Raw genomic sequence first — 27,180 nt, forward strand, 5'->3', positions numbered from 1 at the left:
GGGCATTTTTTTTCTTTTTGCTCATCTCTGATTTCCAAATGTCAACAACGAAAAGATACTACTTGCATAAGAAGGAAAATGAAGGCAGCTGTGTGACACTGGCACCCCTCCCCTCCCGCTGTGCCCGCACACAGGGAGCACCCCGCAAGGGCCCCCAAACTTCAGCAGGAGTGAAGAGCCAAGAGCTGTCTGAGAGATTGCTTTAGTTTCTCTTTCTTTCACTGTCCAGGGGAGGAAGGAACAAAAAAATGACTTCTAAAGAGGACTTCACTTTTGATCTTGGCTGGGTTCTAAATCGCATTGGGAAAAGTTTCTTCCATGGGTTTTTTTTTTTTTTTTTTTCATTCAAACCAACACATTTCTTTTCTCAATAGACTGCAGGATCATTAAGGGAAGGAACTATCTCCTAGTCATTGTTATGTCCCTCATAGTGTCTATGGAATCCCCTGTAACAGATTAACTGGTGCTTCATCATTCATTCAACAAACCTTTTCTGGGGGATCCACTGAGCACCACCAACTCAGTGGGGCACTGAGAAGCAAAGCCCAGGTCATGGACCCTGCCCTAAAGGACCCCTCACCCCTATCCACGTGGAGGACAAATATGTCCACAGTAACTACAACCCAGAATGACAACTATTAGGCCATGCAGGCTCTGCAGGGTCACAAAGGAATCTTGCATTTGTTGACTTGAATTGTTTCAAGTTGCAGGGCACTGGGTGTGCGGAATGCTACATTTACGAGGTCAGGAGACTCTGGATCATGGCTATCTGTTCCGCTGACTTGCCTCAACACAAGCCCAGCTTCCAGAGCCTGTGGCCAGCCCTCCTCTGTCCAGAGCTCACTTGTGTGCACTCCCCTTGGCCATTGTGCTGACCATTGTTGAGGACTCTGATGAGATGGATCCGAAAATCCAAGCTCACCTCCTCCCCTCACCCTATAGGAAGCCAGGCTCTGTCCATCGATGAGGACTGCTGGGAGGACAGGAGAGAACTGGAGATCTAAAAGAAATGACAAAATCTCTGACAGCACGCTTGTTGATCTAGGGGAGCTCCATCAAGATCCTCAGTGAAGCTCCTCAGATTCAACGTATGACTCCTGCCACATGCCATGGAGAAACACTGGGCTCAGTCAACAAAGGCTCAGATACCAGGGTCCTGATTACTGAAGTGCCTCCATCGTAGGCCATCCAATCATTCATCCTTTCAACACATATTGATTTGTTACCTACTATGAGCCAAACACAGACCTGGCTGTAGGGACACACTGATGAAAAGCTATGGACTAGTGGGCAGAAAGAAATACAAGCAAACAATTACATAATAGGAAAATCCCTAGGAAGCAGGCATGTGGGACATAGCGGTGTGGAGACCTCAGACTCTGTGGGGCTGGCACAGAGTCTAGCACACGGTGGGAATGCAATAAACATCTATGGAAGAAAGACTGATGAGTGAGACTTGAATGATGAAAAGGAGGCAGGGGAAGGAGAAGGCAGCTCAGGCAGAGGAAATCGTGTGTGCGAGGAATGGAAATGGGAGGCAGGGTGGCAAGTCAGGAGAATCACAGGGGCTGGAGATAAGTTTGGGGCAAAGAGGCATATGGAGGTGAGGCCTAGCAGGAGTCAGGACCATAGCGAGAGGCACCTGGTAAGCCACGAAAAAGAGATGACACTGTGCCCTATAGGTGCTGAAGTCACTGAAGAATTTTGAGCAAGGGAGTGACACATCTACAGTAAGAGAATTTCAGGAAGAAGTCAACAGACTGATCAAAGAAAGGGAAGAAGGGGCTGGCCCGGTGGCATAGTGGTTAAGACCATGCTCCGCTTTGGCAGCCCAAGGTTCACAGGTTCAGATCCCAGGCATGGACCTAGCACCACTCGTCAAGCCACGCTGTGGTGACATCCTATGTAAAACAGGAAGATTGGCAACAGATGTTAGCTCAGGGACAATCTTCTTCACAAAAAAAAAAAAAAGGAAAGAGCTTAAAAATTCCTGAATGTTGGATTTGGGAACTTGGAGGTGATTTGGGTCATTCTGGCATCTGTGGGGGAGGAAGGAGTATTTGGAGAGGGAAAAGGCAAAGAGGACATTTATTATAACAGGTGAGGTGAAAGGGGCAGGGATCTGAAGCAGTGCTGGGCGATGGTGATGGAGAAGGGGCGGACAGATGGCAGAGAGATTTTAGGGCTGGAATTGACAAGATTTGGTGGTTAATTCCATGGAGTGGGTAAAGGACAGTCAGAACTGAGGAATGACCCCTGGGTTTGGCCATGCAGAGGGCACTGGGATTCTTCACAAGAGCGGTTTCTAGGTCGTGGTGGGAACAAAGGATAGTTTGGAGTGAGTGCGAGAGAGAGAGAGAGAGAGAGAGAGAGAGACAGAGAGACAGAGAGACAGAGAGACAGAGAGACAGAGACAGAGAGAGAGAGAGAGAACACGGGAGGACAGGAAGTGGAGACAGCTGCTGCCAGGAGCTTCGCAGGGAGGAAGCAGAGACAGGGCAATAGCTGGAGGCTGCTGTGGGTCAAAGGAGGGTCTTTTATTTAAAGACGGGGATGTTATAGCACACTGGTAGGCTGATGGGAATTACCCAGGAGGGGAACTAGGGCTGCAGGAGAAGGGAGACCCCTGCAGGGTAAGGCGGGCAGGACTGGCCCGAGAAAGCGTGAGAGATCATCCACTGCAATGGGCTGGTAGGAGCATCTTTTCTGTTGGCGTCTATTTTCTCAATGAAATGGAAAGCTAGTTGGGAGCTGAGAGTGAGGATGGGAAGGAGGTGTTGGAGGTTTAAGGCGGGAGAAGCAGGTGTGTTACAGCTCTGGGAGAACAGGGGAGGGCGCTGCGCGTGGGTAGACTGCATCTGGATTGGGACAGCATATGGTGATCCAGGCGTCCACAGCCCCCATGAGTGCATGTTGAGGTGACCAAATGACCAAGACAAGGAGAGGGCAAGCGGGTGAGCAGCGGGGAGAGGGGAAGAGCCCGAATGAGACTGAAAACCCCAGTGGGAAGCATAGAGAGTACCACTCACTCTGAACTGGGTGTGGGTGCAGAGAACTAAGCCCCCTCGTCTTCAGAGGGCTGCAGCGGAAATGGGGTCCTCCGGCTAGAGCCTGGTTCCCATTTGGGTGAGGAGGTGGAGAATGTCAACAACCAGGGAGTCCAGGGATTCCCGTGGAAAATGTTAGGAGCGAACTCAGCAACTATGAAAAAGCCATTGGAAAGTTCCTTTCCAATTGATAAAAGTGAACACTCTCCTTTGCAGCTCTGCAAGCAACGACAATATATATTTGTTGAATGAATGACATGAGTGAATGAATGATGCAGTTACCAAAGGGGTGTGTCCTGGGTCATCCTGGGTCATTCAGTACCCTTTTCCCCCTCAAACTGACTGTGACTAATTGACCCATGAAGTTCCGATGGCTCCCTTCCCCAGGAACACCAAGACGTGGTCCATTCACAGTTCCTGGAAGACACAACTGAGTCTGCTGTTGATGGGCCGTTGATCCCCTCCGACACATGTACACACACAAAGCCCCAAAAGTCCCCAAAAAGGAACAACTCATCCAGGCACAGAAACCTGGGGCTTTCGACTGAGGAAAGGCACACACGTCGGTGACTCACCATGACTTCAACTGCTTACAGCATTCCATCAGGCAGCAAGACGGAATTCACTCTCCCATCTGTTTCTGGGTTTTAAATGCCCAACTTTTACCCTCTGTCTCAACTTTATAGGGGGAATTTTCAGTGTCTAGATCTCATTTGCATCCACTCCCATATTCCAAATTACTGAGACCCCGGGGCACCCGCACCCTCATACCTCGGCCAAGCATGCCACAAGTATGACACATCTTTTCCCCGGCCAAGCCCTGGTGAAGAAGACGCACACACACATCCCGTGAGAAACAAGAATTCCTCCCCAGGCTGCAGGTTCGGTGCCTGATTCCTGGTTTTATGAGCAAAACCCAGGTGTCCTCTTTGCTGCCTGGGCAGTTGACGAAAGCCAGGAATAGTTAGCCGTGGTTTACAATCTTTTGAGAGGCTCTGGAAAGAACTGCTGTCAGCTGACTGTTTGCACCCAACACTTAGATAAGGTACCGCTGTCACAGGACCAGGAGGGGAATCAGGTGACATAAGCTGGTGGAGTCAGGGTTCAGAGAGGAGTCAGGAAGAACAAGAATGGGACAGTCTGTCCTCCACGCGGCAGGAACACCCAGGCTCTGGAATCTGTGGACTTGAGTTCGAATCCTGACTGTGCCACCAGCGTGATTTTGAGCCATGACCTAACCCACTGAGCATCAGTGTCCTGGCCTCCAAAACGGGCATCAGCAGACCTCACTGACTCCCTGCTCAGGGGCAGCTGTAGGGCTTCCATTGCTGAGGCAAACCAAGTTTCAGACACCAAGGAGGGTGCTTGAGAAATGCCGGTCTCCATTCCCTTCCCCAGTGAGGTTTGTACGTATGACGATTCTAAACATCGCTGATGGGGTTCCAGGCTCTGGCAAGCTGCAAATAGGTTTCATATAAACCAAGGCTTGGTTGAGTTTGTACGCTCCACTTCAGTGGCCTGGGTTTGCAGGTTCCAATCCCAGGCGTGGACCTACACCACTCATCAGCCATGCTGTGGCAGTAACCCACATGTAAAGGAGAGGACGATTGGCACAGATGTTAGCATAGCGACAATCTTCCTCAAGCAAAAAGAGGAAGATTGGCAACAGATGTTAGCTCAGGGCCAATCTTCCTCACCAAAAATAAATAAATAAATATAAATATAAACCAAGGCACCCCCTTGGACACAGGAAACAGGAAAGGAGACGATGAGAGGAACAGACCCCCCAGGGTCCTCTAGCGGGCCAAGGAGGCCCTCAAGGTCTGCCTGGGCCTCCTCTCAGGACTCAAAACTCCTCTTCCCTCCCACAAACTGACTCACTGGCTTCTGCTAAATGTCAGTGCTCCTTCAGGCCTCTGGGCCTCTGCACATGCTGTTCCCTCTGCCTAGAAAGCCCTTCCTCCTCTTCTTCACCTGGACAATCCCAACCCATTCTTCAGAACTAAGCTCAGAGCGCTGTTCCTCCTCCAGGAAGCCTTCCTGGCCCCCGCCCAGGCTGGGCTGGGGGATCCCTTCTGCATTTACTGCTGCCCTGGCTCTCGGCGCACAGACAGGACTGTAAACACCTTCTTGCTTGTCCATCTCCCCACCAGACCAGGAGCCCTGGAGCCAGGGGCTAGATTTCATGGGTAGAGTAACATTCCCAGCATCTGGCACATAGAAGGCACCCAATACACGTTTGATTCATTCACTCAACAAGTATTTATTGAGTACCTACTGTGTGCCTGACAGGTGGACATCATGATTAACAAAAAATCCAATTCCCTGCCATCATGAAGCCAGGAGACAGACGATAAAAAATTGCTCAAACAAGCATGTTGGAGTCAAGTCATAGTAAGTGCCAGGAAGAAAAACTAAAGCAGAGTATCAGGGGTGGGGTGGGGGAGGGGCGACTACTATTTCATGCAGGGTGGGGAGGGGAGTTGGGGGGGGAGCGGGGCACTTGAGCAGAGCCCTGAAGGAGGTGAGGGTGGGCCAGGTGGATACATGCAGGAAGCAGACTGCCCGGTTCAAATTCCAGCTCTGTCGATTGTTATCTGTGTCATTTTAGGAAAGTCTTCTAACCCCTTTATGCCTCAGTTTTCTCATCTGTAGAATGGGAACAATGAGAGTACCTAAGTCATTGAATTGTTGAGAATCTTTTTCTTTTTTTTGTTTTAGATTGGGACCTGAGCTAACATCTGTTGCCAATCTTCTTTTTTTCTTCTTCTTCTTCTCCCCAAAGTCCCCCAGTACATAGCTGTATATTCTAGTCATAGGTCCTTTTAGTTGTGCTGTGTGGGACGCTGCCTCAGCATGGCTTGACGAGCGGTGCTAGATCCATGCCCAGGATCCAAACCGGTGAAACCCTGGGCTGCAGAAGTGGAGCATGTGAACTTAACCACTCAGCCATAGGGCCGGCCCCAAGAATGTTTTAAATTGTGGTAAAATACATATAAATTAAATTTATCATCTTGATTATTTTTAAGTGCACTGTTCAATGGCATTAAGTACATTCACGTTGCTGTGCAACCCTCACCACCATCCATCCCCAGAACTATTTTCATCTTGCAAAAGTGGTGTACCCATTAAGTAACGACTCCCCATTCCCCTCCGCACAGCCCCTGGCAGCCAGCATCCTACTTTGTGTCTCCGTGAATCTGACCTCTCTAGGTACGTCAAATAAACGGAGTCATACAGTATTTGTCCTTTCGTGACTGGCTTATTTCTCTAAGCCTAATGTCTCAAGATTCATCCATTTTGTCTCATGTGTCAGAATTTCTTTCCTTTTTAAGCTGAATAACATTTTATTGTATGTTTTGTTTATCCATCCATTGATGGACATTTGGATTGCTTCCACATTTTAACTATTGTGAACAACGTTGCTATGAACATGAGCATACAAATATCTCTTTGAGTCCCTGTTTTCAATTCTTTTGGGTATATACACAGAAGTGGAATTGTTGGATCATATGGTAATTCTATTTTTAATTTTTGGAGGAATTGCCATACTGTTTTCCACAGCAGCTGCACCATTTTACGTTCCCACCAGCAATGGACAAAGATTCCAAGATCTTCACATCCTCACCAAGACTTATTTTCTGTTTTTTTGATAGTGGCCATCCTAATGGGTGTGCAGTGGCATCTCCCTGTGGTTTTGGTTTGCATTTCCCTAACGACTAGTGATGTTGAGCATCATTTCATGTGTTTATTGGCCATTTGCATGTCTTCTTTGGAGAAATGTCTATCCAAATCCTTTGCCCATTTTTAAATCAGATTTTTTTGTTGTTGTTGATTCATAGGAATTCTTTATATATTGTTGTGATTAAACCCATAGCAAGTATGTAATTTACAAATATTTTCTTCCATTCCATGGGTTGCCTTTTCACTCTGTTGATTGTGTCCTTTGACACACAGAAGTTTTTAACTTTGATATTATCCAATTTATCTATTTTTTAATTTTGTTTCTTGTGCCTTTGGTGTCATTTGGCAATGATTATTGCCACATTCAGTGTCATAAATCTTTTCCCCTCCGTGTCCTTCTATGAGTTTGGTAGTTTTTGCTCTCAGGTTTGGGTCTTTGAGCCATAAGTGCAGTTATTTTTGCACATAACTTTTTGTACTACATTATTTTCTCCTTGAGAGCAGGGATCAGGTCTGCACCCCCCACAATATCTAGGACAGTGCCTGATGCATAGGAAGCGCTAACCATCATTGCTGATGAAGGCGATGATGACCAGGCAGCAGGCTTCCTGTTTCCAACCTCCCCAGAGAGGACAGGACAGACTAATGAAACCATCCACTGTCAAAGCAGCCCACCCCCCAAATCCTTTTAACCAGCATTTCCTCTTTCAATTCAAAGCTGAACCAGAAAGGAGGTCAAAAGCAGCTCCAGACCACTGGGGTGGGCCCCAAGCTGCACTGTCTTCTCAGACATCTTCAGAAACACTCCTGACCAGAGTTTACCGTGAGGAATGTATTCCGGGGCAGAAACGGCCCAAACAGTCCCCAGGATGCCAATCTTGCTGCTGCTAGTGCTGACCAGCACCCAAATCCACATGAGAGTCACACAGTTCGGAGCATTGTTTCTCAAACTGCGGTACCCTCTGGATCAAAATCACTTCAGACAATTGTGTAGAATGCCCCCGATTCACTGACTCAATATCTGGGGCCCAGGAATCCCAATTTTTAACAGCCACCTCGTGGTCCTCATATGTACAGAAGAGTTTGAGAAAGGATGGACCAGATATGTTTCCTGAAGGTGCCCATCTTCCTCCCCTAAATGCCCTGCGGCCCTGAGAACACCTCTGACTTCCAGGCCGGGAGAAGCGAAAGGGCAACACAGCGAGGGGAGAACGCCATAAAGGAGAAAACAGGCCCGAACAGACATTTCAGGGGCCAGGGAGGGCGCAAAGGGCAAAGGCAATGGGTGAAACGGAAACTCTCTCACAGGGTGGACGAGGGGACCTCAGGGCAGGAGGGAGGTGAGGATTAGGAAAAGAGGGAGAGAAAAGCGGTTCAGAGAGAGGATGTGGAAAGAAAGATGGAGCCAAGGACTTGTCCCAAGGAGGCACAGCTGCTGGGAACTACTGAGAGAAGCCCAGGGAGAGTGGTGGAGTGGAGCAAGAGGACCTGCCTTCAACTCCAGCTCTAGGGTTTACCTGCTGTGCAACACTGAGAATCTCACTATGCCTCTCTGAGCTTGTGTTTCCCCATCTGTAGAAAGGAGATGATAATAGTGCCTGTGCTTCCTACTTTGCAGAGCACCAAGTAAAGTGAAGGACATGAAATACTAAAGGGTTTTGGCACCTATAACTCCAGGCATGATAAGGGACATGGTGGAGGTATAACGATCAGCACCCGAACACGAGGCCTGGGGAAACCAGAGGCCCAGGGGCCCCCCAGCATACGGGTAGGAGCCCAGACTGCAGCCAGAGGACCTTGGCTTGCATCACAGTTTTACTTACTGGCTGCACATTCTCAGGCAAATTAGTTAACCTCTCTGTGCCTTTGTTTCTCCTGTAAAACGTGGCTAATAATAGTTCCTACTTCACAGAGTTGCTCTGAGAATTAAATGGATTACTGTTGATAAAGTACTTAGGGCTCGATGCACATGAATGTTTGTTAAAATATATTGTAGGGCAGAGGGTTTATTTGTCAAGGAAGGCATAGTGTGGGTGCGCTGGGCGGGGGAGGGTAGGAGCTCCCAGGAGGAGAAACAAGCGAACATTTTATTTTCTTTTTAAAAATTATTTTATTGAGGTCATATTGGATTATAACATTGCGTCATTTCAGGTGTACATTATTATATATCAGTTTCTGTATAGACTGTATCGTGTTCACCACCAATATTCTGGTTTTTATCCATCATCATACATATGTGCCCCTTTACCCCTTTTGCCCTCTCCCGACTCCCTTTCCCTCTGGTAACCACTGAACTGTTCTCTTTGTCCGTATGTTTCTTTATCTTCCACATATGAGTGAAACCAGGCAGTGGTCGTCTTTCTCTATCTGGGTTATTTCGCTTAACATAATACCCTCCAGGCTGACCCATGTTGTCGCAAATGGGATGACTCTGCCTTTTCTTATGGCTGAATAGTATTCCATTGTATGTATATATATATATATATATATATATATATATATATATATACTATCTCACATCTTCTTTATCCAATCATCAGTCAATGGGCACTTGGGTTGCTTCCACATCTTGGCTATTGTGCATAGTGCTGCAATGAACATAGAGGTGCATAAGTCTCTTTGTATTGTCAATTTCATGATCTTTGGATAAATACCCAGTAGCGCAATAGCAAGATCATAGGGTATTTCGATTTTTAATTTTCTGAGGAATCTCCATACTGTTTTCCACGGTGGCTGCACCAGTTTGCATTCCCACCAGCAGTGTATGAGGGCTCCCTTTCCACTACATTCTCTCCAACATTTGTCACTTCTTGTCTTGTTAATTACAGCCATTCTGACAGGGGTGAGGTGATATCTCATTGTGGTTTTGATTTACATTTCCCTGATGATTAGTGATGTTGAACATCTGTTCATGTGCCTGTTGGCCATCTGTCTATCTTCTTTAGAAAACTGTCTGTCTATCTTCTTTAGAAAACTGTTCTTATCCTCTGCCCATTTTTTGATCACGTTGTTTGTTTCTTTGTTGTTAAGTTGTATGAGTTCTCTACATATTTTTGAAATTAACCCCCTGTCGGGTATATGATTTGCATATAAGGCAACGTGTCTTTGCCGCTCTTCCTTACATTTCTCCACCTCTTCATCCCCTTCTCAGTACCTGCTCCAGTTTAACGCTGTTACCACTGCTGCCCACTAGAGGAAGCCACTTCCCCCTCCCCACCTCTCTCCTCCCTCCCTCTTTCTCTCTCTTTCTCTGAAAAGGCTGCTTTGGAAAATGCTCACCTTTCTTAGCAAACCCACATGGCTTTGATCTTTCTAAAACAGTGTTTGCCAAGAAACCAAATCATCTATTTGATTACACGAGTTCAAACCAAAGTTTACAAAGCTCAGGCGCTCACCTTGCCCAGATGCCACCTTGAGCCAAACTGGCTACCCAACCAAGGCGGTGCAGACAGGTTAGGCCCCATAGGTATTCATGTCCTCCCAGGGTCCTGGGCCCTTCTCTCCACTGCCCTCTCTGGGGACCTTGGCCTGATCCCTACTCTGGGAGGAGAAGATTGATTCTGGGTATTGGGGAGCAGGGGACACTCTCCTGACCTCCTCACCAACTCCCTTCCTCCCTCACATTCTCTCCCTCTAGGGCAGAGGTGGGCAGCGCACTGGAGAGGCCATAGGCTCCATTGAGGGGCCAAGTGGTTATTTCCTTCCAGGAGAGCAAAGAGGCTAAGAGGCCACCCAGCATACAGTGAGGGGCCCCACCTCTGCAGTTAGGGGCCCCTGGCTTGCTGCTCTGAGATGACCTTCCTCCTCTGGAATCTTCCTGCTGCAACACCCAGGGCGAGCTAGCGATGCAGAGAAGAGCAGGGAGCCCAGCGACGCAGAGGAGCTCTTCCTGTGGCAGCTAGAGGCCTCCCAGGAATGACGCCCCCTCAAGCCCAGCAGGCAACTTTCCCTTCTGGTGACCTTAACTAACCCTGTTGGGCATGGGGCCATGTGGGACTGAAATCCTTACGTGCTCTGGGCTCCGGGGACAGTGTTGTTCACCTGCAATCCCTGGTGCCCAGCACCGGGTCTGTGCGGCTCAGGAGCTGTTTGGGAGAAGAGAAGGAGGAACAGAGGCAGGGGAAGGAGGAGAGGTGAGGAAGGAGGGAAGAGAGAGGGAGGGAAGAAGGAGGGAGGAGGAAGAAGGGGAGAGGGAGGGAGAGAGGAGGACTGGAGAGCAATTTAGAGGGAGGAGCCAGACATGGAGAAGCAGAACTGATGGTGTCAAGGACCTGATCTTCGAGTGAAAAATTGTCGCTCAGGTGGTTACAGCAGGAGGATGTCAGAGGAGGGAAATCGTCTCAGAGCACAGACCCCAGGTGACAGCATCGCCCCTCAACATGGGCCCCTCACAGTGAGAACTATAGATCCTGCCTGCAAGGAGAGGTGGGGGCCAAGATTGACGGCAAATAACAACAACAACGGACATCTACGGCAACTAAGTCAGAATAACAGCACTCATAGAGCAACTACTGTGTACCCAATAATGTTTATACAAGTTACAGACGTTCTTTCAATTTAATCCTCATGGCAACTCTCCAAAGCAGGGGCAGCTCTTATCCTCCCTGAACACACGAAGAGTTTAGGTGACTCGCCAGACATGCCACAGAACTTTCTGGGGTTGATTGAAGACAGACCAGGACTTGAGCCTAGATCTGCCTGAATCCAGGATCCACTGGATCTTCACCACTATTGGTGCAGACTTTAGCAGGGCTGCTGCATACTGTTGTATAGGATGTGGACTGCACAAGGGCACCCCACCTCCCACCCCCAGGAAGGGCTCTGCCTGCCAGCCTCAGTGCAGGGCTGTGAGCACCCAAAGAGAGGAACATCTTCCTAATTCATCCAGAGGGGCTCGGTGGGTCACTGGCCTCTCTGCTGTTGACCCATACTTTCAACTCTTATTCTCACAACCACCTTTTCAGGAAGGTGCAGTAGCCACTTGGAATTCAGATTTAACACTGATGGGCTTGGTTATCTGTAGGAACCCCCAAAGCAGGGCTACAGTGTGAAATCATTGGTCATTTTGCTGGGGCTCAATCTAAATCCTTGTGGGAAGGTCGCCTGGCCGGTACATGAACCCTGGAGCTCACAGGCCTAAAACGTCACTTTGTGGTACCTCATTATTTCCCCTTTTATGGGGAAAACTAAACGGAGGATAGTATTCATAAATATTGGAATTATTAAAAAAACATCAAAAAGCATATCATTCAGAGAAGGAGAGAGACGGCACACTCCAAGGGTGTAGTTGACGAGCTTAATAGAGGGAATATATTTACGATTTACAAGAAGTCGGGTGATTAGGGGACCCGACACTGCTGTTGAAGGCCCCGAGACTAGCAACAGTGGGGAGCTGTTTCCACCAGAGGCCTGGAGGGGCGAGGGCACAGAACAGCATTGGTGGACCTGGGGGAGCTGCAGCCAAAGAAGAAGGCCGCCTCCGCCAGGAGCGGGGTGATGGGATAAATGCCTTGACCTCTTTCTCCTCTCATCCACTGTCTCCTGTCTGTGCCTCTCTCTCAGGTCAAACCCAACAGGAATGTGTTGGGGCCCAGGGCAGGCCGCCCCAAAATGTCCCACAATAGCATACTGATTATTTTGAATTAAAGTTATCTGAGAAGCAAAAAATGCCTTCTGACCCTCCTGTCTCTGTTCCCCTGAGAGCAGGAAATACATCTCCCCTGTGAAGGGTGCTCTCCTTGCATCCTTAGCACCAGAGCCGGGGATCCAGGGCCGAGAAGCTGCGGAAACAAACCCTGTACATTTACTGCCTCAAGCCTCAACTCTGCTTAAATTCCTCACTAACTACACATCCGGGACCTAAGTTTCTTTGTCCCGTCATTCCTCACAAATTTATTGTTTCTCTGTGTAAAAGATACATATACTGCCTGCTTCCTTCACTCTTGGAGCGTCATTTCTCTATGACCTCCAATACGTACGTACTAAATTGGGTTTTTCTCCTGTTAATCTGGTCTCGTGTCAACCTTATTATTAGTCCAGCCACAAGAACACGAGAAGGGAAGAAGAGGGGACTTTCCCTCGCTCCGACAAAGGCAGAGGGCAGGGAGCCTGAGTGACACAATCCACAGAGCTCAGCCTGCCAGGCACAGGGTTCAGAGGAGAGAGGGGAAAGAATATGGGGGAGATAGGGAAGGTCCAGCCTTGCCTCTGCTTCCCTTCGAGCACCGAAGGACTCTTTCCTCAGCTTCCGGCTCAGTTCTTCCACAGTTGCTGGCAGATTGTCCTCAGCTGCCTGGAACCCTCACCTCATGGGGCTGAAACATTTGGGCCACACTAAAGAGTTGGTGAGGATGTAGGAACTCTTGCACGCTGCTCATGAGAGTTCCCATTAGGATTGACCCATCAGAGACCCCTCTGGTTATACTAAATGAGGCTGGAAATTTGCAGACTTCTCAAGTTAGCAATTCCACTCCTCGATATACACTCTATAGAAACTCCAGCAGGAACACAAGGACACAGGTGTAAAAATGTTAACTGAAGTATTGTTTGTAATAGCAGAAACTTGAAACAGCCTAAATGCCCATCAACAGAAAAATGGATAAATAACTTGTGGTGTATTAACATGATGGAATGTTCTGCCGACTTGAAACGATGGAACGACAACATGGGCAAATCTTCAAAGCATAATACTGAACAACGAAAAAAGGTAGGTTGCAGAAGGCTATGTGTAGTGACACAACAGTTTATAATGTGTACATATATGTACATCATATATTATTATATCAAAACTTTATATTGTATATGATGTGTAAACTTTAACAAAACATACAATAATAGATTTATTTATGGAGCCAATATTTGCATTAATAATATAAAAACATGCCTGGGAATAATAACCCAATTCAAAGGGAGGGAGGAAAGGAAAGGAATATGGGGAGGGGTACAAAAGGACTCCTATGGTGTCTTTAACACTTTGTTTCTTTTGCAAAAACCTGAATGGCAAAATGGTGAATTTTATAAACCTGGGTGGCAGGTGATGGCTGCTCGCTATATGACTTGCTATGCTCTTCTGCTTGCTGGAATCATGCGTAAATTTTCAAGGTCTCTTAGATTTCATGAATTTCATTCTGGGACTCTTGGGCTCAACATCTCACACCACCCCTTTAATTAACTCACTTCGCCCGCATGTCCCTAAATACTTTGAACCTCCTAGAACCCTGCCTTCCCGGCTCTGAGAGACCCTCGTGGTCCTCGCCTGCTGCCTGGAATCCCGGAGAGCCCTCCTCGTAAACCCGGTGTTTGCTTCAGGCTGTTTGAAGAGCCACCAGCCTGCCCCTAAGGACACTTAACGACTCCTGCCTCCTGCTTAATCGCTGGAGAGGCTTCAAGCACTGCAGAAGAACTAAGGACAACATTCCCTTCCTCAGCCCGTGACTCTCCCCACTCCCATGTCCCGGGAAGCCTGAGGACAAACCTACAGAGTCAAAGGCTTTTTCCAGTAACTGTCACCCCCACAGGGCCTGGCTGCCCTTCAGAGCCCTCAGCATGTCTCCCCCCACGAGGTTTCTGGGGTTGTTGCCTGCGTTTCCAAAACCAAACACCCACTCCAGGGTGGCAAGAATGTCACAGTGCGGGCAGAGAGGGCTCTGGAAATGCCCCTCCTAGTCATTTTCCGAAATCCACACTAAAAAGGCGTTTAAGGATATACCTAACCAGCTTGGCCTTGGGTCCTCACAAGAAAAACCGAAATCGTCTTTCCTTTCCCTTGGCCCCCACTCCCACACACGCAGCCCTCCTCGGCCTCCTCCAACCCCCGCTAAGAATAAAACGAGGACTCAGCAGCTCCATGTGGCCTTCAGGGAAGACAAGACAGAGGCCTGAGAGTGCGGGAAGGCGGGCGATCTGTCCTGGTCCTGCTGTCCTTCCCCTCTGGGCTCCACGAGGGCACCTTTGCCAAGGATGCTGCCCCCCTGCAGCACTCCACACTGAGCACCCACCTGGCTGCTGGCCAGGCGGCCGAGAATCAGCAAAGAAACCCCGCCCTGGCGCTGACATTCCAGTGGGGGAGACAGGCGATTTACAAGGAGATAAATAGTCACAGAGTATCCTTGCAGGTGGAGACACGCGCTGGGCAGAAAAGCAGAGTGGGAGAAGGCGTGACTGGGGCCGGGGGAGACCAATGCCTCACTGATAGGATCAGGAGGCCTCTCTGGGGAGGTGACTCCTGAGCACAGAGGACATTGAACATGGGGTGGGAGCCAGGCCTGGAGACATCCGGGGGAGAATGAGTCCAAGAAGAGGGGCCTGCAAGCAAGTGATGGGAAATGCAGGGGCAGACTTGTCACAGTGCTGGGAGAGCACTGTCATGGCCACCACCTTACAGACTAAGAAACAGAGGGCCCAGGAGGTTAAGAGGCTTGCCAAGACCAGCAGCCAGGATTTGCTAGCTGAAGCCAGGCTGTCTGACTCAGAGAGATTACTTCCCGCTATCTCCCTATCATAGGACACACATAGATGCATGACCTTTATCCAAACCCTGGGGCAGCTGTGGGTGGAAATTCAGAAGCTTCCAATTTAAGAATGCTCACACAGTGCAGTATGGTATGGTCCGTCACACCCCCGGGGGATCTGGGACAGCACACAACAATTAAATATATTAACATAGCAGGACACAATTAGACATATTCATATTTCTGCAGCAAAACATACTAATCTTCACACTCAGAGGACCAAAAGAAGAATTGTTAACAGCCTCAGTTCAGGTGAAGTTTGCCACCAAATTCAGGTTAGTTACCAAAATAACAACAAACAACTTCTGGTTTTCGGAGCCTTTAGGATTTCCACTAAAGCTTGGGGGGCGCAGCGTTGCAACTTCTGGAAATGTCAGCTCTGTGAAGACAGGCTGCAGAGAGGCCAGCTGGGAGCGCCGTCGCCCACATTCGCATCTTCGCGAGGCCCAGACCAGGAATCGGCACAAACTTCCTCCTGGGCAAAGGAGCTCCCGGCAGCTCGGGAGCGGCCAGCACCGCGCGGGACAAGGTGATGCAGGAGTCCAGACCGCCTGGCCGGGTTCGAAAGGGCGCCCCGAGAGCCCAGCTTTACTAAATAGGCAGCAAAATGAAAGGTTCCATTCAGCTCTTCCTACTGGGCCCTTCCCCGCTGGGTTGGGTTTGAAAACACGGCCAGAGGCAGAGAAGTGAAAGACGGGAGACAGAAAAGCATCTCTCCTGACCAGTCCTGGTCCTCCTGCCCCGGTCCCTACAGAGACATGCAAACCAATGCTGAGCCCCCTCCCTGGGCTCCTCCTCTCACTCTGCCTTGGCCCCTCTCTCCTCTGCTCAGCCCCTGGGAAGGGTCAGAACCCGAGGGAGGCTGAGGGGGCGGGGCAGAGCTGCCAGGCGCAGAAACGTCATTTCTTCCTTCTGTCCCTCAGCCTGGCAAGAGGCAGTGGCGTCATCCCCACCCAAGGTCAGGTGCAAACCCGTGGTCCGGCGGCCTCCACTTCTGCCCCAAGCAGCTTAAAGATTCACTGAGAATCAAAATGCAGCAGAGGTAAGAAGGAAATGATACAAGCCCAGATTTTCCTTGGGAAATTGGGAAAGTAGCCAGTCATTCATTCATTCACTCCATTATTCTACAGAGGTTTGTTGAGCACCTACTATGTGCCAGGGGATTGGGATACATCTGTGAAGAAAACAACAAATGCCCTTGTCCTCACTGGAGAGGGAGTCAGACTTGGATTCAAAATATCACAATGTGCAAAGGTGATGGGTGCCTGGGGGGCGAACAGCGCAGGGCGAGGGAGACCAGGGTGCCTGGGGAAGGAACTGAGTTTTAAATAAGGTGTCAAATTGAGCAGAGTCAAGAAGGAGGAGCCATCCAGAGAGTCTGCGGGAGAGTGTTCCAGGCAGAGGGCACAGCCAGGGCAAAGGCCTGGGGGAGCGATGTGCCTGGCAACTTCTAGTTCAGCACAGAGGCTGATGAGACCAGAGCTGAGTTATCAAAGGAGAGGAGGAGGAGAAAGTGTAGGGGCAGAATGCGCAGGCAGAATCACTCAGGGGCTTGTCACACAGGGCTTTGTCTTTCATTCTGAGCGAGAAAGGGAGAGTTGGAGAGTTTTGAGAAGAGCCCATCAGGGTGTTGGTTAGAAGAATCACTCTGGTATCTGCAGGGCTTGGGGATCATCAGACTTGGGGAACCAAGTTGAGCTCTAAGCTTCTGAGTAAAGAGGTCCACTATGATCCCAGGATTGTAAGACAATATGTATGGTTTGCACAGGAGCTGGGAGGGAGCCTGGAGAGCCCATGAGGAGGCTGCTGGAGTTCTGGTCTGCAGTAGCCAGGTGGTGGCACTGTGGACAGGGCGTAGGGCAGGAAACCCAGGCACTATTTCAAAAGTATAATCCAGATAGGAGACAGTGGATCAGTCTAAGGAAAGCAGCAAAGATGAGCCATAAACTTTCTGACCTGGGAAACTGGACTGTGGTGTATATTAATAAAACGCCCCAAATTAATAAACTGACATGAACACTCTTTAGATGCCCCATCCTCCAACCTCATGCTGTGTCAAGTCCGCCTCTTACACAAACCACCGTGCTGGGGAGCTCAGGCTAAGTTTGTTCTGGCTGCGTTTGAATTCTGGCTGTCTACAGATGAAAATGTATGGGGTTGTTATTTGTTGTGGGGGGTTTTCTTTAAAACATTTTTTTTTTTAAGATTTTATTTTTTTTCCTTTTTCTCCCCAAAGCCCCCCAGTACATAGCTGCATATTCTTAGTTGCGGGTCCTTCTGGTTGTGCCATGTGGGATGTCGCCTCAGCGTGGCTTGATGAGCAGTGCCATGTCTGCGCCGAGGATTCGAACTGACGAAACACTGGGCCATCTGCAGCGGAGTGTGCGGACATAACCACTCAGCCACGGGGCCAGCCCCCCTTTAAAACCTTTTTTTAAAAGTGGCACCACTCATTGAGACACACTGGGGTGGCATCCCACATGCCACAACTAGAAGGACCCACAACTGAGAATATACAACTATGTGCCAGGGGGCTTTGGGGAGAAAAAGAAAAAAAATAAAATCTTTAAAAAAAAAATCTTTCAATTGCATAAAATTTGCTATTTTAGCCATTTTCAAGCATACCATTCAGTGGCATTAATTGCATCCACAAAGCTGTGCATGTCGTGCTTTTTTTATTAATTTCAATAAGCCTCGGTTTTCTCATCTGTTACGTGGGAATAATAACAAAAGCTGCCTTGAGGGCGACTGCAAGGATTAAACGGGATAATCCAAGTGAAACAGCTCAGTGCCCAGCATATAACTGACACTCAGCCAATGTTAGCTGTTTCCTACCTTATTGCCTCTCTCCTCCTCTGTGTCATCCCCAGTCACACTGGCCCTCATGGCATCCTCGTCACCTCTTGCTGGTTGGAGACTCCTCTCCTCCCCCCACAGAGCCACCAGACCCATCTTCCCAAGGGCAACATCAGATCCAGTCCAGCCTCTTGCTCAAAACTCCTCAGGACTCGCCACCATCGTAATGGTCAGTGTCTCTCTAATTTGCCCCAAAGTCACCTGAAGGGCGTTTTAAACCACAGATTGCTGGGCACCCCGCCCTCCCCCCGGAATCTCTTGACTCAGCAGTGCTGGGGGGAGCCTGAGAATTTGCATTTTTCACAAGTTCTCAGGTGATGCTCCGGGGACCCCACTTTGAGAACCACTGAGCTGAGGGATAAGGTACACAGCATCTGACCCCCTCTCTCCACTCCCCCACTGCCACCCCTGCCCCATCCGGAGCCCCCTCCCACATCGGCCTCGTTCTGCGCTCTCTCCCCCACGGTTCATTCGTAACACAGCAGCAGGAGGGGTTCTTTGAAGACGGAAATCAGCCCATGTTCTTCCTCTGCCTAACGTCCTCATGGTGTCCGTGCTCATTTCAGATAAAACCCACAGGCCCTGCCATCTCCCCCAGGGGCCTGTGATCCGGCCCCCTACCGCCTCTGCCTGCCCTCCTCGCCTCTCCCCTGCACACACCTGCAGATGCTCTTCTCTGTCCCAGATATTCCCCTGGCCCCTCTCTCACCTCCTTCAGATCTCTTCTGGAATGCCCTGCCTAACCTAAAATAGCAACTTCTTTCCTCTCCCTTCCTCCTCTTCAGCTCCTTAACCTGCTTCACATTTCTTTATAAGATGGTGCCATTCCCTGAAATTATCTTGCTCATTTACTTGTTTCCTGGATTATTGTCCATCCCTCCCCCATCATTAGAAGGTAAGACCATAAGGGCAAGGATTGACTGTTGATCAATATATACTGTCAGTGCCCACAATGATGAGAGCACGTAGGAGGTGCTCAATAAATGTTTGTTGAATGAATAAATGACATCCTAACTCCTTAGCATGGCACATAGTCTCTCCGTGATCTGACCTCTGACCACTTTTCAGGCCAGATTTCTTGTCCATCTCTCTGAGAACACTCCAACCATACTCAACACTTGTGGGTGACCCAATTGTTGACACCTCCAAGCCATCGGACAGGCCATTCTGTTTGTCTGGAATGCCCTTCCCTACTCATCTGTGTAGGGACGACTTACTCATATTTCCAGATTCAGCTCGAGCACAGCCTCCCCATAAAGCCTTCCCAGGCTCCCAGAGGCCGCCTGCCCTCTTGCTCCTTTGTCTGGTACCTCCCCTGCCCCGGCCCCACACCTTGTATCTCATTTAGATACTTGTCTATCTGTGTCCTCCTCAAGCCACTAAAGGGCAAGCCAGGGTCTCCTTCATCTTGTATCTGGGGGGGCTGGCACAGGGCCTGGTACCCATATACCCAGGGAGTGTTGGTCAAATTGGGGAAAGAATTAGTGGAAACCAACCAAATCTCTTGAGTTTAGATTTTCTTAATACTACTCTTAAAATTACAAAAGTAATACACGCTAATTATTTCTCATGAAAATACCCAAGTATATACAAGGAAAGGTAAAGTTCCTAATTTTCCAGGACTCTCTGGAGCTGCTCCTGACCCCCAAGCACTTCCGCCCAGGCGGCAGGCCAGAAAGTACAGGGAGTGGCGCCAGCCCAGCATCTCACCAGCTTCCCAGCAGGGTCCCATGGTGGGGCCGAGCAGAGGCGGGAACGGGCACCACCAGGAGAGGAGGGGGGTTGACTCGGCTGACCCCAGGGTCAACCTCTCCCCTCTACGAGAAACTTGGGATGACTTCTGCCTTCTTCTCCTCCTCCAGTTGAGAGAATGTGTGCCTGGTGCTTTCTTACTGCTTCAGAGCTGCCCAGGTTGGCATTTCCCAGAGAAGCTGGTAACATTAGTATCAGTGAAATGGATTTGTTGAACGTTCAATCTTTTTTTTGTTTTTCCTCTTTCCTGTTTTTGGCCTTATCAGAAACTCCAAAAATAAACAGATTCTTTCTCAAGCCGGACCCTCACCATAGTCTTGGTGTTCTCCTTCTGCAGAAATCAAATGTGACAGCAGAAGCTCCCTCAGAGCCTGGCCCACACAGCTCGCCTCCAAGCGAGTCTGTCCTTCTGGTTGGCGTGGGTGGACCAGCCAACTTACAGTTCAAAAGTTGGCATCTCGTATAACTTTACTACAGAGAAAAGATGCGCTGGTTGGCAGACATGAGTCTCTGGATTGCTAGAAAATTGTATTCCTCATTGGAAAGTGTGATTTTTAAAGACAATTTTTTCACTCCTAAAAGAGGGCAAAGAGATTACAAGACTGTGGACAGTTGGACAAAGACCAGGATGAAGGTGATGCTGGTGGTGATGTTGAAGAAGATAAGCGAGGTAAAATCGGGTCGAGCACTTCCTTCAGACCTACAAGTATGAAATAAAGCTGCAGGCAGCATGAGGGGTTTAGGTAAACATCGTAGAGACCAATCTGATACCCAACCAAATGTATGCCTCCCTCCAGTGGTTGGATGAATTTCTACATTGGCCGCTTCACCAACTCAGATCCGCAGCCTCCTGCTTTTGCTGCAAGCCAGCCAGGAGTTGAAATTTGGCCATGGATTTCCAGAGTCTACTGTATGTCGCTCTTACTTCTTCCCCACATTGTTCCTGGCCTCGGGCCCCCAAGACCTACACCTTGCTAAACTGCCCTCTCATAGGTTTGCATGACCAAATATATCAAGTCCAAACTTTAATATAAATAATAATTTACATTTGTCCAGTTACCTAAGGTTCACGGTTTGCTTTTGCATCAATTATCTGATCAGTGGATATACCCATTTTATGGGTGAGGAGGTTGAGTGGCAGAAAGATAAAGTGATTTACTCAAAACCACACAGCTAGTTAGATGCAGCACTGGAAGCTTTTCCATCTACACTGCAGCAGACCTTGAAAGGGGGGAATTATCTGGTTAATTTGAAATACAGAGAAGAAGAAGAGAGGTGTTGAATTTCATCCTTTTTTATAAACACTGCAAGGTGGGAAAGAAACTTAAATGAGACTCAGTATAAGTGGAGAGGATTATGCTGCCTCTAACCTGACATGACTTGGGCCCTGAGGGGCTGATTCATATAGGTTCAATAGTGCTATGGTCAACGGCTTATAGGGTATTGTAGAGTCAAGCTCTGCTAGAAATGGCAGCTGGAGCTAGGAATTCCAATGGCCTAGGACAAACACCAGCCTCTCCATGAGTCAGGCTGGGACACATTCCCTAATGAGCTATCACATTCCTTACGTATTCCAGCTCACTTGAAAGGAAGAGAGAGCCTCCACCATGCCATTCAAAGAAATTCTGCAGCTATAGACATCTCAGAAAACAAGGTGTTGGAGCCGGCCTGGTGGGGTATTGGTTAAGTTTGCATGCTCTGCTTCAGTGTCCTTGGGTTCAGGGGTTCAGATCCTGGGCATAGACCTACACACTGTTCATCAAGCCATGCTGTGGCAGCATCTCACATACAAAATAGGGGAAGATTGGCACAGATGTGAGCTCAGTGACAATCTTCCTCAGGCAAAAAGAGGGAGACTGGCAACAGATGTTAGCTCAGAGCCAATCTTCCTCACCAAAACAAAAGTGCTAATTGAGCATAACAAGATATTGTTTCCCACTGACCCTGGAGTCAATCCTTGCAGATACCAAAAGTTTTCAAAAAAATGGTGGCCCCCAAAGCTCTCCTTGCTCTACCTTGGTCCATCTCTGTCCTTCCTCCCCAGGCAAAACCTTAGAAGAGATTCTTCACAAAAGGAGATTTATAAATAGCCAATAAAATATGAAAATTTGTTCAATTTCATAAGTCATATGAAAATGAAAGTGAAATCACAATGTGATACCACTACACACCAAACAGAATGGCTAAAATGACAGGGACAGGCAATACCAAGTCTTAGCAAAGAGATGGTGCTACTGGAACACTCATACACTGCTGGTGGGAGTGTGAAGTGGTACAACCATTTTGAAAAACTGTTGGCATGCACCTTATGACCCACTCCTAGGTATACGCCAACAGAAATGCTGACTTATGTTAACCAAAATATATGTACAAGAATGTCATAGCAATTTTACTCCTAATAGCCCCAAACTGAAAGCAACTCCATGCCCATCAACAGAATAGATAAATAAATTGTGGTATAATCATTCAATGGACTATGAGAAGGCAGTGTTAATAACAGATTGTTGTGACACCACAATACAGATGAATCTCACAAAGATAACATTGAGAGAAAGAGACTAAACACACAGCCCCAAACCTGAAGGACATAAGGTGAGCTGGAGCTGTCTTGTTTGGGCTTGTGGGAGCCGCTTTTTAAATTTTCAGGAATTTTTCAGGCTGGTTGCTACACACAACCACTATTTAAAATTATATAAACATACAATTAAGTAAATTGTATTAAAAGCAAATATAATGAATACTCAAAATTTATTCCTAATTTACAAAATTTTACTACAGGTAAAATTTACATTTTTACAACATGTTACTATTATCCATGTTTTCGAGGTTATTTACGCCTACTGTATCTGTGAGGTCCAACGTCTTTGTTGTCTGACTTTTGTCTTAACTCCTTAACATAAATGAAAATTTAAATAACATTCGTATCAGAAGTACATTCATTCATTAAGGACATGAGCACCTCCTTTGCTGAACTGGGTAATAAACAGCTATTTATTCATAGTCTGATTTTGTCAAACCATTCTTGAATTACAACTAAAGTTTGGTTACACTATAAGAGTTCCACAATAACAAAAATGAAAGCATTCTATGAGAATCAATTGTGCATACAGAATATACAGCAAAGAGTATTGTATATTTTGTTATTACTTGTAAAGTGTGGACATGACTTCCTGGACAAAAGTCCCTTAAGAGCCCAGCAAGGGAATGAAAACAGTCTCCCGTGAAAACATATCATCGTGAAATCCCAGAATACTGGGGGAAAAGGGATGATCCTAAATGCATCCAGAGGATAAAACAGGAACAAAACCAAGAGCCAGGTCCCCACAGACGAAGGACGGGTCATGGCAACACAGGGAGCTAGAAGAGAAAGGAGCAACGCCTTCGAAATTCTGAGGGAGAGGATTTCTAACCTCGAAATGTGCACCGGACCATACTATCAATAGATGTTAAAACAGAACAAAGACATTCTCAGAGATAAGACGTCTCAGAAAGTTTACTCCCATGTACCCTTTCTCAGGAAGCTTCTGGAAAATATGCTCCCCGCAAACAGGAGTTTTGACTTAGAAAGAGAAAGATACGGGATCCAGAAAACAGAGGTGAAGTGAACTCTGGGGTGATGATGAAGGGGATGCAGGGTTCCAGCTGTGACAGCTCCAGGGCCAGCTGGAGCAGGTCAAAAGTTCCATCTCGTTTTGTATAACACATTTCCTAGGGTCCTCTCCCTACTGATTATAAGAAACCTGGGACTTGTGTTTGAATGATGCTTGGGTCAAAAACTCTTGGGTTTCGTTCAATCAAAAGAAGTGCATCTTGGGGCCAGCCCCGTGGCCGAGTGGTTAAGTTCGTGCACTCTGCTTCGGTGGCCCAGGGTTTCGCCAGTTCGGATCCTGGGCACGGACATGGCACTGCTCATTGAACCACGCTAAGGCAGCGTCCCACATGCCACAACTAGAAGGACCCATAACTAAGAATATACAGCTGTGTACCGGGGGACTTTGGGGAGAAAAAGGAAAAAACGAAATCTTTAAAAAAAAAGTGCATCTCAAGGCTGTTTTCTGGTCTGTAATTCACGTGTTTCTCGGGCTCCCTGGAGACTTTTGTGAAAAGTGCAAAGTACTGAAGGCAGGACAGGTGGGATCAAGGTCACCAAGAAACCAGGGCAATGGGGCACATGGCCCGGGAAGGCTTTTAGTGAGCACTTATTGTGTTTCTCCAGTCACTCAGAACCAAAGTGACCACCGGGTGTTTGCAAAAGCGTCATGATGGCACTGTCCTGTGAGTCACTTATGCAGGTACCAGCCAGATGCAACAGTCTTCAAACTGAGCATGGCACAGGGCAGAGCAGGGGGTAACCCAGGAGTGGAGTGGGGCGGCGGTGCCCAAGGCTGTTGGTTATTAATCACCATTGACTGTGTCCAGCACCCTCCCCACCACTCTGCGGTAGAGGCATGGCTGGAGAGCAGAAGGACTTCTTCCAAAACAACCTTCATGCAAATGAGCTCTTCCCCCTTGCCAACAGCCACCTTGGGAGGCCACACTCGTACGCCAGCCCATATTACTGTTTTACCAAAGGTTTAGAAAAGACCTCCTTGGCAGTGGCCAACAGCCCCTGTGTCATATTCTCAGTACCCTCAGTGGAGACAAATGATCATCCTTTGCGTTTGGCGGGCCGTCAAAGCCAGAGCTGATGTCTGAGGTGATACTTAAAGGGGGAAATTTTCTTTGACCAGAAAGAAAAATTTAACCAAAGCAGTGAGGTGATGGTGATAAAGTTCTGGAGTTAAACCCAGCAGCGCGGCGGGGTAACCATGGCTAGGTTTATGGAGTGTGGATCTGGGCCAGCAGCGCTAACCCCTCACGTGCACGTTATCTTCTCTAGCGCTGGCCTGGACCCCATGCGGGGCAGGCTCACTATCCCGTAGCACAGATGAGGAAGATGAGGCTGCCCGACGTTCAGCAGCCTGGTGAAGGTCTCACAGCTACTAAGTGGCAGTGTGGCCTGGGAGCTGGCTCCGTCTGCCCCAGAGCTTTTTGTTGGGACTCGGGGAGGGGGATGAGGGACTGCTCCGAGGAGGCAGCCATGTGCAGGGAGGGGAGACGGCAGGTCGGAGGGACTGGTCCCCACAAGGGAAGGGAGGGAGCGAGTGCTGTAGGGACGCACCATGTGGGCTGGGTGTGCTCCAGGGAATCCGCGATGGAGCAGCAAGGACAGCTCAAAAGGGCCCCAGCCCCTCGGGGCGAGGTGGACAAGCCACAATGAGCAAATCACTGTGCAAACGTTCCATTTTCTTGCTTACGAGCATTTTGGGGCGCCTTGACAAGCCTACAAGTGGGGGCGGGAGGAGCCACTTTGAGGATGTTGGTTCGCCACCTCGGGAGTTCCCCGGGTGAAATTTGAAACTGGTCCCCAGACACGAAGGGCAAGAAGAGACTGAGGAAGGAGGCAGACCAGTCCAGATTGGGAGGGGCAGTTTAGGAAGCAAGGGAGCTGGCTTACGGGGCTTGTCTTGAGTGGCTGTAAGACAGGAAGATCTCCACATCTGCCTGCCAGAATCTGAAAAGTGTATGTAGAGACCTTAACTGGGTCCAGTCTCGTATGCCACCCAGGTGGCCTCAACACCACCTTACTCTCTCAAGGCTGTGTCCTTGATACAGCTTCCACTGTGGGAACGGTGGGTGGAACGTACATTCCAAGGACGGGGCGGGGGGTGAGGAGCCCGGGTCCAACTTGAGGGTCAACCAGTGGCCACCTCCTCCAACACATGAGCAGCAAAAAACGCACTGAAATTTGATTTTATACTTAGAAGGCAATTCATTGGTTTTGTATAACACAATGCTGATTAGGTCCTTGAAAATTCTGCTCTTGACAGATTAAATATCACCTTCCTCTCTGCAAGCTTTTAGCACAGTCATTTGCTTAGCAAATATTTTTTTCAAAAATAGACCAAAACTTCTCTATTTAAAATTAACAGGATCTGAATTAGTGAAATTTAACACAAGGTAGAAGTTTCTTTTGGCCTGTGCTCACTGACTACCCACACTGCCCAGAAGACCTTGGCCATACCAAGATGGAAAAAACACAACAGAGGGGGTGCCAGCTTGAGAAGGAAACAGGCTCATCAACTAGGGTTCCCAGAGGAGGCCCTTGGTGACAGCACGGTCTCCCATTCTAAGTAAAAGTCTGAAAACTACAGCCAGGTCAGGCTCCACTCAGAACCACACGAAGGCTTCCTTGGTCGTGAGTCCAAAGAGGAACCCAGGAATGGCTATGTCATCTGCATGGCCCAGTGTGAAACGAAAATATGAGGCCTCTTGTCCAGAATTTCAAGACAGCAACAGCAGAGTATAAGACTGAATACACATAGGGTCAAAAGCCAAACCAGATATAAAAACAGAACTCCGACCCACAGCCTGCAGCAACGTGCCCAGGAAACCAGCTCCTTATCCACAATAACCAAGCCAGAAAGCCAGGCTTTTACACAAGTCATTCTCGTAGGAAGTCAGACTGTCATCTCTAGCGACAATCCAGGATACCATCAATAATCCTTGTAACAGTCAGCTCCAAATGGCCAGGACATGATCAATAACTGACAGCTTCCCTAGTTTTTGTCCCTGCTTCCAACTCAGGACCAACCAGAGACAGCCCAATATGCACCCCTAACCAATCACAGAGGATGCCCCTCTTCTAGTTGGCCCGCCTCCAGCTTCCCGAGCCAACAGCCTCCAGTCAGGACACACCTGAAGTCTTCCCTTTTCTGCACTACGAAGCTTTCCCAGACCCCCTGCCTGCCTTTGAATCTCTGCCAAAACGCAGTGACCGCCTCCCTTGCTGTAGCCAGCTCAGAATACACACCCTTTGCTTGTTCTCACTTGGTTGGTTTTCATTTATTTCCACAGAGCACTGCACCGAGCCTGGGCCCTTCAGAGCACAAGGCCCTGTGTGTATCCACATAAACAAGCGAACTGCTGCCCTCTGCAGGGGCTTCCAACCAGCCAGCCAAGAAGACTCAGGAACTCTCCTGAAGAACGTCTCCTGAGGGGGACCCTCCCACACGGCCTTCCTCCCTGGGATGTCTTTCTGGGACTGCTGGGCCTGGCAGAGAAGCGCCTGGCCACCCAGCATCAGCCAGAAAGCCCATGTCGTGCCTGGGCTTCGTGGCTTGAGGCATTCCCACAGAGCACCCTCAGAAACCTGCATGGCCGCAGCTGTGGGGAACAGCTGCCTCCTACCTTGGGCGGCTCAGCTCTGCAGACCTGGCCCTGAGGGCTGGGAGCCTTGGCGTGGGGCGGCTGGGGGCTAAAGTTAGACTTCTCAGGCACCAGGGGGCGCT

General features: G+C 48.7%; 1 protein-coding gene and 1 long non-coding RNA gene across 2 annotated transcripts in view; one reads left to right on the top strand and one right to left on the bottom strand.

Moving 5' to 3' along the window:
- The first annotated feature begins 14,581 nt into the window (after positions 1-14,581).
- On the top strand, positions 14,582-18,266 carry LOC139082344 (uncharacterized). Its single transcript, XR_011538244.1, has 3 exons — positions 14,582-15,770; positions 16,165-16,283; positions 18,112-18,266. It is a non-coding gene; the product is annotated as an uncharacterized lncRNA (long non-coding RNA).
- Positions 18,267-19,597: 1,331 nt separating this feature from the next.
- Positions 19,598-27,180, bottom strand: part of ANAPC4 (anaphase promoting complex subunit 4) — a 48,409-nt gene continuing 40,826 nt past the window's right edge. The window contains exon 29 of the mRNA XM_070613043.1: positions 19,598-20,549. Within this exon, the coding sequence (XP_070469144.1) occupies positions 20,544-20,549 (6 nt within the window). The 3' untranslated portion in view covers positions 19,598-20,543. The remainder of the gene's footprint in view (positions 20,550-27,180) is intronic.

The sequence above is a fragment of the Equus przewalskii genome, chromosome 3 (assembly GCF_037783145.1).
Source record: "Equus przewalskii isolate Varuska chromosome 3, EquPr2, whole genome shotgun sequence".
Taxonomy (NCBI): domain Eukaryota; kingdom Metazoa; phylum Chordata; class Mammalia; order Perissodactyla; family Equidae; genus Equus; species Equus przewalskii.